This window comes from Galeopterus variegatus, unplaced genomic scaffold, assembly GCF_000696425.1.
Source record: "Galeopterus variegatus unplaced genomic scaffold, G_variegatus-3.0.2 Scaffold36, whole genome shotgun sequence".
Taxonomy (NCBI): domain Eukaryota; kingdom Metazoa; phylum Chordata; class Mammalia; order Dermoptera; family Cynocephalidae; genus Galeopterus; species Galeopterus variegatus.
Genome location: NW_007726147.1, coordinates 402,454 through 419,347, shown reverse-complemented (window position 1 = coordinate 419,347; position 16,894 = coordinate 402,454). Strand labels below are relative to the sequence as shown.

At 47.3% G+C, this 16,894-nt stretch overlaps 1 protein-coding gene across 1 annotated transcript in view; it reads right to left on the bottom strand.

Moving 5' to 3' along the window:
* LRRK1 (leucine-rich repeat kinase 1) overlaps window positions 1-16,894 on the bottom strand; it is an 85,628-nt gene that overhangs the window by 16,704 nt on the left and 52,030 nt on the right. The window contains exons 19-23 of the mRNA XM_008571020.1: window positions 9,803-9,974; window positions 7,408-7,571; window positions 6,389-6,528; window positions 4,373-4,622; window positions 1,459-1,625 (exon numbers count right to left, since the gene is read on the bottom strand). Of these exons, the coding sequence (XP_008569242.1) occupies window positions 1,459-1,625; window positions 4,373-4,622; window positions 6,389-6,528; window positions 7,408-7,571; window positions 9,803-9,974 (893 nt within the window). The remainder of the gene's footprint in view (window positions 1-1,458; window positions 1,626-4,372; window positions 4,623-6,388; window positions 6,529-7,407; window positions 7,572-9,802; window positions 9,975-16,894) is intronic.

Below are 16,894 nucleotides of genomic sequence, written 5' to 3'. Positions count from 1 at the left end.
GTTGCTCCCGCGCCTCGCTCAGCCAGTGAGCAGGAGCCGGTCTGTATGTGGGATCCGAACCCTCGGACGGGAGCGCCGCCGCGCTTCCCAAGCGGCGCACTATCCAGTGCGCCACCGGGCCGGCCCCTGGCCATTGCGTTTTAAGTGTACGAGTTTTGTTTTTCATATTGGTCTTTAACCCTTTAAGACTTTATTTTTGACTCTGGTTTAAGAGCAGATCCAAACCTCCACCCTGTTCAGTGAGTACAGTCAGCTGTTGTCCTCTGGCTGGCACTGTCGCCGGTGCCATGTGCCAGCATCCCACATCCCGAGGTGTCTCTGTTCCTTGCCCTGGGAGGAAACGGCCTTAGTGTCTGTGATCTGTAAGTTCTGACATTTGCTGGGAGGCCCTCTTTCCTTTGTCTTCCATTGTAGATTTTTCTCAGCTGTCCTTGGACATTTATCATTTCACAGGCATTTTACAGTCAGTCAGTCAAATCACACACACATACACACATGCCCTGTTGGGATTCAGAGGAGAAGTACATTGAATGATTTATTGATTATTCCTCAATGTCTTATGGTTTTTATGGCTGCTGCAGAGAACATTTTCTAATGTGTCACTGCTGTGCACAGGGATGCTGCTGAATTCTGACTTTGTGCTCTCGTCTGGCAACTTTAGGAAACTCTGATTGGCTCTGATGTTTGTCAACCCAGTCTCTTAGATGTTCTCTGCAGAAAGTCACATTCTCTTCAATGACAATTTTGTCTTTTCCATTATAATCTGTTTTCTTTGTATGTTTCCACAATTCTAATTTTTTTACTGAGAATATAAATTACCTTCATGATCATAAAGATGACCCACCCTGGCTACGGGCAGTGAGAAATGTGATATTCTGTGCTGGAGTGAGGTGGCCTTTCCACACTTGCACTGGCTGGTGTTAGGTGGTGACGGGTCCCTCTAGGTGGATGACATCCTTGAACCGCACACAATGTGTGGGCCTGAGTGTGTCAAGGGAGCTCCGTCCTTGGTGGGGGTGGGGGACAAGCTTCCTGGTCATTCATCTGGAGCGCTCACCTTCCTACCTGTGGTGGAGATGGCTGTCGGGGTCCTGCAGGTGAGGGGTGTGCCTGAGATCAGGCTGTGTGTCACCACATGCTACCACATGCCAGGCCTGTACCAGGCACGGAGCGGATGGAAGTGGTCCGGATGGCCCCCGCTCTTGGGGGCTCATGTCTAGATAGGATGGTAACCTCCAAGAGCAACTTCCAGGCCTCGGCTTGCAGGTCTGGCCCGTGAGCCTGCTCCACAATCTTCCAGGCACAGAGCAGGGCTGCCCGGGGCCCAGGCTGGCCTCCCGCTCCCTCCTCACCTGCCCGTGTGCATGGGTGGCCTCAGCCTCCCTAAGGTGGCACGAGGTTTGGATCAAGGAAGCACCTGTCTGAAAACAAAAGAAGCTGGGCTGGGGCCCTGCTTACCTGCTGGGGCATTCGCAAAGTTTTTGAACTTCTTGATGTGGAACCGCTTCACAGCCACGGGCTGGCCCTGGTAGCGGGCCCGGTAGATGACGGTGCCACTCCCACCTTGGCCCAGGATGCTGCTCTCGTCCTCACTGTGCTCCAGCCTGCTATTCTCCAGGAAAAGCCTGCCACACACATGGATCCGGGTCAGCCCTGGCCCACCAAACCCAAGGCGGGGGTGGGTGCCAGGCTGGGGCGAGTCCTGGTTCAAAGCCTCCCAGGAGGTGGGACAGGTCTGGGCTGAGCTCAGCTCTGCCGCTGGCCACGGGCAAACCTGGGCAGGCCCTGCAGCCTTGCCAACCCTTGGTCCCCCCCTCTGTGATATGGGCTCATGACAGGAACTGCCCCAGAGATGCTCAGGATGACAGGAAGAAGCTGCGAAAGCCATCGGTGTAGGATGTTTTCCTCCAGAGTTTCCATGCTTTGAGAGCATCAGACACACGCATGTACTCACTGCTAGGTTAGTTGTTTCCCTGTTTCTTTTTAGTAAGCAAAGAGCTATACACATTGCTTTGCAGAACTGACTGGCATGACCAGTGTCCCCACAGTCAGTGGCTAGGATCTCACCCAAAAGCAGGGAGTTAGGCCACCTCGTCAGTCTGTGTGTTCTATTCCTAGGTAAAAGATGATTTCTGTTGGGCTTTTGCGAACTGCTCCTGGACCCTCTGGCCTTCTCTGCAGACCCTCATGGACCTGGAGACTCTAGACTAAGAAGCCCAGGCCTGCCCGGGCCCAGAGCCTTCCGGGAAGCTTGGATGGAGTCCAGGCCAGAAAGGACAGGGTGCAGGCCTGCTGCAGCTCTGACCCCTGGGGCTCTGGGGCAGCAGGCCAGGCTCAGGCCTGGCTCAGGCCCTTGTGGGTGCCCTTCACCCCCCCACCATCCCTGGGCTCTCACCAGTATCCTCAAGACTCCACTGTTTCTTCAGAGACAGTGAGATAACAAGGCAAAGCATGAAGCAATGAAGAGAGGGAGGAGGAGAGAAAAGCAGCCCTGATCTCCCACCTCCAATTCAGACTCGGCCCTGCTCTGGCTTCCTCATCAGCTGTCTCTGCCAGGGACCTCGCCATCCAGCCAAAGGTGGAGGCTGCACTTGAGCCCAAGGCTGACCTCCCTGGCAGCTGCGGGTTTTCCCATGCCTCTCAGGAGCAGCTTCTGCAGATGCTCAGATTCTGCACAGCTCAGTCGCATCCCATTCCACACTCTCTACAGCACTGGGTGACATGGCAGAAGACGGCTACAGCCCATCTCCCAGTGGCCACCAAACCACCTGCTCGGGAAGCGTGGGCACTCAGCAGCCTCCTGAGATAGGCACGGGGAGCAATGGGAACATTGGGGACCCCTCTGGGGCTTTCTATTAGGACTGTACAAACCTGGGAAGCACACACTTTTGTAGAAGCCAGAGGGCAGGGCTTGGTGGATGCCAGGTCCCTCTGCCTGCCAACTCTGAGCTAGGGGAGTGTGGAGCTGTGGTTGGGTCCCAGCTGAAGTCCCAAAAGCCTCTGCTGAACAGGGAATCCTATTCAGATTGTCAGAGTTTTCAACTCCCTGCCAAGTAACTTCAGTTAAGAACCATGCTACGGCCTGAGATTAGATCCAAACCAACAGGGACAGTCTAATTTGCCTTTTCAGATTCCATAGAGTAAATTCCACAGCCCAGACTCAGTTGAAGTCTCTAAGCTGAGACATAAAACAGCAAGGTTGAGCAAATAAATGAAAATTCTAAAATTTTGGGGGTGCCAAATTGGGCACCCGCTAGAGAAATATAATTCATATATATACAAAACTGCACGTGGTCTCTGAGAACTGAGAATCCTCACATTAAAGATCTAGGAATGAGGGAAAGTCATTCTACAGAAGAGCGGAGTGTGTCATTTCCACCCATGGGGTTACTGGGGATATTGGAAAGAACCATGGGGGGGGATCATCCAGTGTAGGAAGCATTTTTCTAATTTAATAGGTTCATCCAGAAGCGTGCTTTTGAACTCCAATTCTGCAGTATTGCAGAGTACTCCACATCTATTTGGAGCAAGTTGGAAAGATGAAAATACAAATATTCTTACTAAAAAGAAAGTTTAATTTTCCTTAAAGAAACCAGATATGGTATTCCTTTGAATAAGAAAATAAGAACTTCACAACTCCAAAAAAATTGGGAACCACTGATGTCAAATTGTTTCCAGGGAGACCAAATAGATCTTGGTTTCCATCCTCTACAGAAGATACCATCTTTTACCAAGGTCTTGGATTTTGTGACCATTTTCTGTTGGATGGGACCACAAAATGTTTCCTATTTCCTCCAGCATTCTCTCCCCAGTTATCCTCTTAAATGAGTGTAGGTAGAATCAACTCTAAGAACAGATTAGGGAGTCCCAGTGCTCAGCCTTTAGGGCTGCACCTGGGAGTCAGTGTTTTCCAGTAAAGGAAAATGCCCCTGTGGGTTTGGGAGCTCCCCTTCCTCAACAGCTGAGGAGCACTGACTGCGTTACCTTCTATTCCTGTTCTGTCCTGTTCTGCTCTATTCTGCCAGGTAGGAACCAGAAGGGAGGGCCAGCTCAGCAGAAGGAGCTCTAGCTAATGACAGGGAAAGAAAGTGCAGGGGTCTGGGATGGCTTCACCTGTAAAGAGCTTGGCCCAGCTGGGCCTTTTGGAGGCCTCAAAAACGGAAAGCAGACAGCCTGGTTCCCTTCAGGATGGGGATCTAAGGTCACCTGAGATTTGGTGGGAAGCAACGGCTGGAGCAGCTGCCACCACCCGAAGATTGGGCCACCGTGCAGTGACCCAGTGGGAGGGGTCTGCCCCAGGATCACTTGGCATCTGCACAACTAGGAGCACAGAGACCTGCACCTGTGTTCTGGGAGGGCCACTGGCATGTACCTGGCTGGGAAGTCAGTCATGAACAGCTCAGGGACCAGCTCCTGGAGAGGCACGGGGAGGTCCGGGTGTTGGGGGCAGCAGATGAAGTCCCGCTCAATGGCTGTCAGCACACAGTCTTCCATGTCGAAGTACTGCACGCCCTCCGATTTCACACGTGGGTCCCCATGCTGGGCCCAGGAGGTCTCGCAGACTGGACAGGGCACATACTGCTCCATGAGTGGGGTCCCGTCGCTTTCTGTGGCTGTCAGGGCTACATGGGGACAGAGCAGGAGACAGGTCATGTGAGGTAGCTGCAGATAGGTCCCCGAGCAGCACCCTGCAACCCCAGATAGTAGGCCTTCCTGGGAGGGCTTCTGCCTGCCCTTGCCTGGACCTGAGGGAGAAGCTGAAATGTAAGTGCCACTCTTGGGGGTCTTCTTGGAGGCGTGATCATCGATTCTGAAAGATGTGCACAGGGAGGGGCGGGGATGCACTGAGAGCTGCCTGGTGGTCTTGACCCTGAGCAGGCTGGCCTAGATGGGAGAGAGGAAGGGTGGGGATCCCTCCCGCAGGTCTGGGCCTGACAGGTCACTGCGGCTGGGTCTCAGCTACATTCCAACAATCCAACCACAGTGAGCACTTAAGGGGCCATTCTTAAAATTAGAAACATAAGCTCGCAATTACTATGATGCTTTCTAGAAGAGCAAAGCAGAGGAAGGAGTGAGCACAAATTATGCAGACAAAACCTAGTCATTTTACTGGGTTCTCCTGAGTAGGAAACAACTTTTCTGCCTGCCTCTGATAGGAGGTGCAGAGGAACTCCCATCAAGGTGCCCTGTGGGTACCCTCAGAGCAGCCCAAGAGCCTGCTTTGTGCAGGGTAAGTGGTGGATGCCTGGAACTTTCTGGGCACATCTGAGATCTGCAAGACCACGTGTAAGACATCCTGCTGGGAGGGACTCCGGCCCACTGGCTGGTGGCGCTGGTGCCAGGCAGCCCCGTCTCAGGTGCCCAGCTGAATCCTTCCCATTTCAGGTGACTGTCTAATGGGCCCAACTGTCAAATACTCCAGCACCTGCTGTGGGGGGACCACTGGCTGGTAGGGAGCCACAAGGTGCCCAGAGGGTTCGTACCAGCCTGGGAGTTCCCCTTGGACGGCAGAGCATCTCCCAAATCTCCAGGACTCATACACCAGACTGCCTTCTCTAAGGGCCCTATTCGAAGCTGTTTTTCTTTGTGGGTCACCCTTCCCGCTGACTTCCGAAGGACCCCAAGCCCCGGTATCTGGAACGTGTATCTGGAATGTGTAATCAGAGAGCACACTGCCACTATTCCTTAACTACACTCCCCGATGTTCTCCCGGGACGCAGCGACTGTGCTAAGCAGGCAGCCGCTGTGCTGGGATTCCAGCCCGCTCTCCACTCGCTCGCCCCAGCCTCCCCCACAGCTGCCCGCCCCACCTTGGTCTTGCCCCAGATGGCCTCCTCCCCGCAGGCCACTCTGGGGGGCTGTTGCCACCCCTGGAGCAAAACAGAGGAGCTCAGCAACTCACTTCAAACAGTGTTTTCTCTGGGTGAACTGTCAGTGGAGAAACAGACCCAGGGGGTCTGAGAAGGGCTGTGTGGGAGGGGTGGGCAAGGAAGGAGAGCAGGGCCCTGGGTATGGTGGCTTCCCGGTCTCCCTGCTCCTGCACAAGGGACACACCCCCATCTGCCGCTCCCCCAAACGTCAGCCACTCTCCCCACTGTGTAAATAAGACACTGAGCGTGAGGCTCACAGTGAGCCTCTCTATGGGCCATGCAGGGACCCAGCATCATCTCTCTTCCACACACACTGGCAGCAGGAGGCCACGTCGTGGCACGTTCCCTGGGGGGTCCAAACTACATCCTCCCTGCAGCGGTCCCTGCTCATGCCCAGAACTCAGCTTCCTGGGGCTGGACTCCCTCAGGCGGCTAAATCCTGGTGGGATTTGTTCCCCCAAAGTAGAAGCTCCATGCTGATTTATAAACAAAGGCTTGGTTCTAGAACGTTTTCTTACCAGGAAACCACTGATCGATCAAGGAATTGACGTGATCTGTGATAAAAGCCATGGCTGAGAAGTCCCTCATTTCTGATTGGCAAATGATTTTAATTCCTCCACTCTTTTTCTTTTTCCAGTTCACGTCAGAGGATTCCACACTGCAAAGCAGAAACAAAAAGGAGCCCACTGTCATCCAGCTGTGGGGGCCCTGGGCTGATCTCCCTGCCTCCAGGGTGAGGACCCGGAGGAACCCTGTGTCCTGCAGCACCATGCGGGACCCCCTCCATCTCTGTGCTTGCATGTGGCCCTGCCTTGTCTTTGCCCACCTCCGAAGTGGCGAGGTGGTCTTAATGAAGACTCAAGACTCAGCAGTCTGGGATGCTCCGATTGGGACCTGCCCCTTGGGTGTGATCCCAGGAAAGTTCCTTACTTCTCTGAACTACAGTCTTCTCATCTGTCAAGTGGCAAGTGTGAGCTGCAGGGGAACATCTTTATGGAGGCACCAAGAGTGACCTAACTCAGGCCCTCCAAAAAGTTACTTATTTTGAAAAATTCATTGTAAATATTAACTCATCTTGATAATCTTGTGTGTTTATCATTCATTAAATCTGCTGAGCTGAACAGAGAGCTGAGTTAGGCATCTTGTTAGGTCACGCCATGGGATTGGGGCTGGGGGGCCTGAGCAACCCCTCTAACCTGGCTCCTCCTCACAGAACAAAGGGGTGGCCGGATACACCTAAGTGACTGTGGAAGGTGCCTGAGGCTCTCACTTCTGAGTTCAGGGGCCGCCCATTTCCCTCAAGTCCTGGGCTGTGGCCACCATATCTGCCATCGACTCTCCTGTCCTGCAAGGGGAGCAGAGTAGCAATGAGCAGATGGGGAACCTCTGTGACATTTGCGGGGAGGGTCTCCCATTTCTAACAGGCCAGCATGATGACTCTCAGGAGCAGAGATGAGGCATCCTTGTGGGGGCTGCTGTGTGGTCGTGGCCACGGCACCACTCTGACCCAGGCAGGTGGGCTTCCAGATGTTCCTACCTGAGGTAGCCCCCATCAAAAGTGACCAGGAGCCCTTCCTGCCAATAGATGGTCTGGTTTCTTTTCACTCTGAATGTGCTACAGCGATTTCTCTGGTTTCCTGTAAAACTGTAAATGGCGACTTTCCTGTTCCTGCTTTTAGTATTCTTCTTGTTTTCAAAAAGCTGAAAGACAGAGAAAAGACTCTGCTTCAGTGTTCCAGGCTTCTCACTGGCATTGGGCAGAGCTGTGAAGAGGCCCCACCTGGCCCCCGCTTGATCAATGACCACTGTCTTTCCCACCCAATCCTCCCACACTGCCCGTCCTCGCTGCCAAGTTAAATGCTACATTATCTGAAGGGGTGTCCAGGAAATTTTTGGAAAACGGCTCTTGCAAATGATTGGAAATTGGCTTTCTTTTAAAAAATATTTTCCCTTCCTGACTGTACAAGCAAAATGCATATTAGAAAATGTGGAAGATACAGAAAAATGTAAGAGAGAAAATAAAACACCAGTATAACACCAAGCAGAGACCATTAAGATCTCATATATATTATTCCAGGATTACTTTTTCTATCTATATGTATGTTTAAAAAACAGCTGAAGCCATACAATATTTCTAATTTTATATACTTTTAAAAACTTCACTTTTCCTAACTGAACTCACATAAAATTCATTTTTCTAAAGCTACTAAGTACAGTAATTTCCTGAACCATTCCCTTCTCTTGGACGTTAAAGTTGGTTATAATCTTTGCTTCCTCAAACACATTGTAATAAACATGAAAAAAAGCACAAACTTTCTGATTTAAAATGATTTCCTTAGTTCAGATATTTGGCAGGAAGACTATTGAGTCAAAGGGCCTGAATGTTTCAAGGCTCTTGATGCATAATAAGACACTGCTTTTCTGAAAGATCAGACCAGCATATACGCAGACCACCAGGTTGCAGAAGGCCCAATTTATGCCTCTGGAGCTGCGCATATGGATCAGCTTTTTGCTAATTTGATAGGTGAGAAGTGGATCTCATTGCTGCTTGAATTTGCATTTCTTTCATTTGTGCGGAGACTGAACTCTTTCCTCCCTATCACCCATCTGAATTTCAATAGGACTTTTTCCTAATTTCGGGTGAGGGATGCCGCCAGGAAAGGCGCCTGCCTCTGGGCCCAGCTGGGCCCCCCTCGCAAACTCAGCCTCCCAAGACGCTGATGCTCCACGACCTCCCGCTTAGAACGCAGTAGGGCACAGGGTTCAAAGAGAGGGCAGAGGAAGAGGCTGCGCTGCACCCATGCCTTCAACGTGCACCCTCCCTCCCGGCGTTATAAACACATCTCCCTTCCTGCCAACAGGCTGCAACAGCTCCGACTTTCAGGCTCTTGTATTTATTTTTCTTACCATTTTAATAAAATGGGAAGATCAAAGAACATTTTTATTGAGCCAAGAAGTGATAATTCAATAAAAGTCTTCTAATTAGAATGTGGCAAAAGTAAACTCATACAGTATGAGTTTACTGTCATGGATATGATAATCGGGGCTGATGCCAGGGGCTCACAAACTGTACAGTATGTCAGAATCCCCTGGAGAGCTTGTGACAAACAGGGCCGGGCTCCATCCCAGAATTTCTGATGCAGTGGGCTTGGGGTGGGGCCTGAGAATTTGCATTCCTTGCACTTTTCCAGGTGAGGCTGATTTTGCTGGTCTAAGAAGTCCACTTTGAGAACCAACGTCCTAGGGAAATAGCACTTCCATGTTACTATCTCGCATGAAATGAATGCTGACAGCACCCCAGGTGAACCCACAGAAAATAACTCCCCTGGTTAGGTCTTCACTGTTACCAGACAAGTTAAAGTTCCACAGGGGTGCTTCTCAGGCTGGGCTGCACAGTGGAATCACCTGGGAGCCCAGTGCCTGGAGGCCACAACCAAAGATTTTGATTTGAGTGGTCTAGGGTGTAGTCTGTGTTTGTTAGAATCCCCCCCTTCCCAGGTGAGTCTAGTGTACAGCAGGATGGCTAAACTGCGTTCCTAAAGTCATGGTCCCCCAGGTGGGGTCTCTGGACCAGCAGCGTCACCTCCTCATTGGTTAGACATGCAAATTCTTGGCCCCAGTCCACACCCGCTGAATCAGACCCTCTGGGGTGGGGCCTTGCAGTCTGCATTCTAGCAGGCTGTCCAAGTGATGTTGAGGTGGGCTGACATTTAGAACCACTGCTCTGAAAGGGAGTGTTCTGTCTGAGCCAGATGGGCGCTGGTCTGGTGTTCACAGAACAGCTCAAATGGCTGCACAAAGCAGCCCATACCGTGCTGGCCTCCTGGGGGACAAGGGTCTTCAGAGGGTGCCAATAGCAAAGGGTGTCTCCCTCCCACAAGGCTGCAGCTGCAGGTGCCTCGCATGCACCCCCCACCCAGAGACGCAGCTACCTGAAGGTCCATCTCCGCCAAGCTGATCAGCATCCGCGCTATAAACCTCTGCCAGAAGCCGACGGGCACAAAGCTCATCTTAAACACTCTCTGAATGGTGTTGGCCATGGGGTGCCGCATGCTGTGGGTGTCCAGGCCAGGTTTGGACGGCAGGAGATGTGGCAGGAGGTAGCTGAAAAACATCAAGGGGACAGGTGAACAGTGTGGTCCAAGCTCCACTGCAGCCTGGCCTAGAGACAGACTCTGCTGAGACAGCTCAGGATCCTGCCCTGGAATTCTATTTTGAGAAAGACAGGGTAGTTTATATGCTGAGAATAAATGCTCCAAAGGAAAATGAAGATGGGCACAGTGCATGTATTTACCAAGTTTTCTGAGATAGAGGCTAGAATAATGCTAAGGAATACATGAAAACATCTGTGGTCATAAAATTGTCAGACACAGCAAACTGGAGTTGAGTCCCTAAGCTAGGTTGTGGTTGGGGAATCACTTAATGTTAACTTTGGTTGGTGAAAGAAAAACAAACACAGCTGCACAATTCCAAGGACAATGCAGATATTGGGGTCAGAGTAACATTTTTGCCTTCAAAGCTATTTATTGCTCTTGGCCAGTTGAGACAACGTGATTGTCTTAAAGTTAGAAGGAGGCTGTTTTGTGCAAAAGAGAGATGTTTTATGAGAACACTGTTGGTCATCATAAAAACGCTGCATCACTGTGTCCACGAGGTGTTCATGTCTGTTATCATTTTAAAACAGATGAAACCTGGGAGGTCCCTCCAACTGGCATCGTCTGTGTGCTGTGGAGTTTCAGGGGCAGTCGCAGGTCAGGCCCAGGGTGGTCCCTCGGGTGTGCAGAAGCTAGTCTCTTTCTAACAGAGGCTTTGCCTTCAGCTCTCCTAATCCTCTTAAAATAAATTCATTTCAGTCTTTAGAATCTTCTAGAAAAGACCCCTAAGATATTATTTAAGGAAAATTCATTGACATCTCTGACGTGTGTGCTCTGTGCCTTGAGCACACGTGGGCAGAGAAAGGACACATGCCTGGCAGGGTTGGTGAGGCTGAGCAGGGCTGTGCAGGTGTCCTAGCTGGTGAGTGGTGAAGGATTAGGTCCTTTCAGCCATGTCATCTTCCTGACCACCTGGCCAGATGCCTCTCTCCCTACCCACTGGCCTGTCTGTCATAGCACCCTATTTTATTCCTCTGCATTCTGTAAGTTCCTCTTGTATCTATCTGTTCAGTGTCTGTCCCCCAAACAGGAGGTCCTCGCCAGTGTCTACCACTGTTTGTTTCTGCTTCCTCCACCAGTGCCATGCCAGCCTGCGTCCCTCCCACAGGTGGTGACTGTGGCTCGCACATCCCTCTCTTCCTGCAGGTTTGTGCCTTGAGAGGGCAGGACATCCACCCTCTGCCCAGGTGCCACACCTCGCGGCACGGTGGCACACGGAAGAGGTGCTCTTATATATGACATTTGTGAAGGCAGAGATGATTAGGACGCCAGCATGGCAAACAAAGAGCTTCAAATTCTGACTGGCCAGGGAAGCTGGTTCTAAGGTGAGCGGAGCACCTGGCAAGACCTCCGGCACCGGGTGTGAGAGCAGTCACAGCTGGGAAAAGCCAGCCCTGGGAATGACCAGAGCATCCGTAAGGTGGGACTTAAGCGGTGAATCACTCATGTGTTTGATGAACGTCAGGCAAAGAAACCCTGGGCAGGGCAGGGCATGGTGTGTGCACCAAGGCAGTGGCACTGGGCCCTTCCCAGAGCCTGCTGAGAGCTAAGGAGTTTCCCCCTGGAAGAAGCACAGATGCTCAGGAGTGTATGTGTACTTTCAGGAGGCTCGTCAATCAATCCCCTGAAGGTTTTCCAAGGGACTGGAGGGGTTCAGGGACTGCAGGTGGAAGGCCACACTCTAGAAGGAGCAGCTGATGCGTTTGTTTACATTGATTCAGAGATCCCAGCAGCCACAGCAACCTTATAAAAGCTTATGAGGCAAGGAGCTGGAGCTCGCCTTGGGCACAAGGGAATCGTTCTGTCTGTGCTGAGACGAAAGACAAAAGACGTTCGGCTATTCACGGCTCTGTAGAACCAGACACCACGGCTGTGAGTACTTAACAGGAACAAATAGTAACAGTAACAGCGCTGCTAATACATGATGTCTCGGGAGCTGTAGGAGTAAGACACACTGTTCTAAGTACTTCACTTGTGTTATCTAATTTAATCCTTGCAACAACTATAATACTGGTAGGTAATAACATTATCCCCATTTTACAGATGAGGAAAAAGAAGGTCATTCGGATTCATCCTCAGGTATTCTGGTTCCATGTTCTAACCCACCTCACAATAAGCCTCCGTATGTATATATTATAAATACATAGCATTTTGGACATATATATATATATATATATATATATATATATATATATATATATATATAAAATACATATAATTATAAAATAAAATACATATGTATTAAATACATTTTGTATACATATACATTTATATATGTATTTTATGAATATATATTATAAAATATACAAATATACATTGTAAAATATATCATATTATATATGTATTATATAAGTATACATATATTATATTATAAATATATGTAATATATGTATTACAAAATACATATGTGTACAAAATACATTTGTATTTATAATATTCATGTATATGTAAAACTGACATATATGTAGATAACTGACTTGCTTTTACTGAGTGCTAATATCTCCTTGCTCCTCTAACCCACTGATAAAATAACCAGAAAATTATCACACCTTGGCAATGTTGTAAACTCACAGGCTGCCACACCTTGAGCTTCTTGTGAACCCCTGGGCCATGGTAAAAGGGCCTGTGGGGTTTTGAATTTCTCTTTGGAGTTTATCTTTTTAGGATCCCACTCATGGACCCCATGGGCTAAGGCAGCAAGGACTTGAGGCCCCTCCCACACCTACGAGGCATAGTAGAAAGGCGGGTGGAGTGTCTAGCAAAAGGAGTCCAGGGCTTGCTGCCAGGAGGCCGAGTCTCTGATCTGGCTGCACAGGGTCCAGGCCAGCTCCCCAGGAATCTTGGTTGGCATCACTGTGGGGCTATGGAGTTGAGGGAGCAGCATGGTGATGTGTTCTATGGCAGCTGCATGGCAAAGGCCTATGGATTTGGGATCCTATTGGCTGCCTCATTGCCAACATCAGCATCAAACCCAGGAAGTTTCTAGAAATGAAACTAGGATGAAGAGTCCCTGAGAACCAGGCTGGTTTAGGTCAGAGCATCATCTGGAAACTGGGCAGCCACCGGGGACCTGACCCCACATGTGCTTCCCCAGCCCTGGCCCTCTTAGGGGTCTAACCCTGGTGTGGGGAAGGATGCTTTTCAGTTCAGCTACTAAGGAAGATGCATCTTGGCACTGAGTAGCACAGATAATAGCAGGAGGAAAGAAGCCAACATGACACTGTTGATGAAAACCAAGCCTCAACAGTGAGAATTTGAAGGAAGGAAATTTAAGTAAGAGCTTATAAAGAGTCTGCACTGATTCCTGGTCAGAACACCCTGCCAATCAGACTAGGGGGTCTCACTGCCTCTCCTCTGCCCTCCACAGGCCAAATGCTGGGGCCAGAGCACAGGACAGGGCCAGGTAGGCATTTTCAAGTACTCTGATTTTCAAGGGCCGACAGCACACCTGGACATGTGGACAGAGGGATAAAAAGTAACAAGTGGAGAAGTCTAAAGGCAGTGAAAGCTACAGGAGGACGGTGGGAGAGCTCTCAAAGGGGTAGGAGGTGTCTCAGAAGTCCCTGGACTGAGCAGAGCAGGGGGGTTGGGCAATTGAGTCCAGGAGAGAGGAGGTGGCTCGGGGTCAGAAGGGTCCTTAAGGGAGGGTTCAAGGGTGAGGAAGACTGAGGAAGACCCCTGTCTGGCAAGAAGACAATGGAATGACAAACTTGACCAAGAATTATATCCAGGGAAAATATCCACCAAAAAATGAGAGTAAAATCAAAGCATTTTCAAATAATCAAAAATTTTGTCTGAGGGCTGGCCCGGTGGCGCACTGCTACAGTGTGCCGCTTGGGAGCGTGGCGGCGCTCCCGCCGAGGGTTCGGATCCCACATACAGACTGGTTCCCGCTCACTGGCTGAGCGAGGGGCGGGCGCAGCACCGAGGGTTGCGATCCCGTTGCCGGTCCTGGTCCGGTACGGGCGCAACACTGAGGGTTGCAGTCCGTTGCCGGACACAAAAAAAGACAAAAAGGAAAAAAAAAATTTTGTCTGAAAAAGAATTTATTGCCATCAGACCTAGACTTTAAGAAATGCTACCCAAAAATGTTCAGGCTGAAGGGAGATGATACCAGATGGAATCATGGATCTGTAGCAAGGAACGAAGAGCACCAGAAATGGTCAATATATATACTTTTTCTTAATTTCTTAAAATATTATTGATTAATTGTTTAAAGCAAAAATGAAAACTGCATTGTGGGGCTCACATGTAGAAGAAGGAGAGATGACAAGGATACAGAGGGTGGTGGGAAGGGTAATGGAATTATATTGTGCTAAGGTTTTCACATTTTATGTAAAGTGATATAATATTAATTGTAAGTAGGTCATAATAAAGTAAGGATGCATATTATAATCCCTAGAGTAATCACTAAAACAAAATACCAAGAAGAATAACTAAAAAGCCAATAGAGAGTGAAAATATATTTTTTTAAATTTTGATTAACTCAAAAGAAGGCAGGAAAGAATGAACAAAATAACAAAAATAAATGTTATAAATACAAAATAAATAGCAAAATAGTAGGTTCAAATCCAATTATATAATTAACTACATTAAATATAAATAATCTAAATATTGCTATTAAAAGGCAGAGATTGTCAGATTGAATAATGTGCTGTCAGCAAGGGACTAATTTTTAATATAAATACCTAGATAAGCTGCTAATAAAAAGATGCGGAAAAAACTCAGAATAAAAAAAGCTGGTGTGGCTATTTTAATATAAGACAAAATATATAAATCAAAACGTGACATCTGGAGAGAGAAGTAGACAAATTTATAACCAGATATTTTAAAACCCCTCTGTTAGTAACTGATATAATGAATAGGAAAAAATTAATGAGAATATAGAAGATTTGAACAACATTATTGAGCTACTTGAAATTTATGAAACACTATAGCCATATTTCAACATATATTTTGTGTGTGTGTGCACACTTGGGACTTTCACCAAGAAAGATCATATGCTGGCCCATAAAACAATAAAACAAGTCTCAATAAATTTCAAAAGACCAAAATTTCAGAATATACCCTATTACCAAAGGAATTAAATTAAAATTAATAACAAAATGGTAAATAGAAAATCCCTAAGTATTTGGAAACAAAACAGAACATTTCTAAGTAACCAGTGGGTTAAAGAAGAAATCACAGGCATATTAGAAAATATTTCAAACTGAATAATAATGGAAACATAACCAAATTTGTTGTGTTTGTCATATAAAGCCGTGCTTAGATATTTATGGCTTTAAATACTTATTAGAAAATAAGAAAGTTTTAAAATCAATAATCTAAGCTTCTACCTCAAGAAGCAAGAATAAGAAGCACAAATTAAACCCAAAGGAAGAGGAAGGAAGAAAATAGTAAAGAATAGTAATTGATGAAATAAAAAACAGCCAAACAATAGAAGAAACCAGCAATGACAAAAGTTGCTTTTAGAAAAGATTAAAAATATTTGATAAACATTTAGCAAGGCTGATCATGAAAGAAAGAGAGAAAAGACATTACTAATATCAGGAAAGAGAGGATGTCTCTACAGATCCCACAAACATTTAAAGGTTATTAAGGGAATATTATAAATATCTTTATATCAGTAAATTCCTCACCTTGGCTGAAATGAAAAAATTCTTAAAAAAACCAATTTACCAAAAGTGATATAAGAATAAGTGGAAAATTTGAATAACCATATACCCATTAAGTAGATTAAATTTGTAATTAAAATGCAAACTCCAGACCCAGATGGTTTTATTGATGAATTCTATCAAAGAGTTAAGGAAGATATAATACCAATCTTACACAAACTCTTACAGAAAATAGAGGAGAAAAGACTTCTCACTTCATTTTATGAAGTCAGCATATGACTCATAGCCCATAAAGACATTTTAAAAAGTATAGACCAATATTCTTCATAAACATAGATATAACAATTCTTTTATAAAATATTAGCCACTGGAATCTGGCAATATATAAAAAAGATAATAAATCATGAACATGGTAGTGATCTCAGGAAATGCAAGGTTGGTTTAACATTTGAAAATCAATCAACATATTCATTCAATAGAAAAAAATGAGAAAAAGATTATCTCACTAGAGGCAGAACACACATTACTTTGGTCAAAATTCAATACCCAATCATGATTAAAAACTTTCAGCAAACTAGGAAGAGGAAGGCACTTCCTTAATCTGATAGAATACAGCTATTAGAAAACTCTATAGATGACATCACACTTAATGGTGAGAGACTGAATGATTTCCCCAGATATCGTAAACAAGATAAGAATATTTTCTCTCATGCCTTCCACTTAGGCCTTCACTAGAGATTGGAGCGAATGCAATTAGGCAAGAAGAGGAAATAAAATAAGTACAGATTAGAAAGGAAAAAGAAAAACTTTCTTTTTTTGTAGAAGTGTATATAGAAAATCCTGAAAAATCTACAAAAATTTACTAGAGCTAATAGATGGATCTAGCAAGGTTTCTGGATAAAAAGTAAATATAAAAAAAGTCAATTGTGGGGCCGGCCCGGTGGCGCACTGCTACAGTGCACCGCTTGGGAGCACGGTGGCGCTCCCGCCGAGGGTTCGGATCCCACATACAGACCGGTTCCCGCTCACTGGCTGAGCGAGGTGCGGGCGCAACACCGAGGGTTGCGATCCCGTTGCCGGTCCCGGTCCGGTATGGGCGCGACACTGAGGGTTGCGATCCGTTGCCGGACACGAAAAAAGACAAAAAGGAAAAAAAAAAAAAAGTCAATTGTATTTCTGTATGCCATTAACAAACAATTGAAAATCAAATTAGAAGATATATCATTTACCATAGCAAATAACATAAATTGTGTAT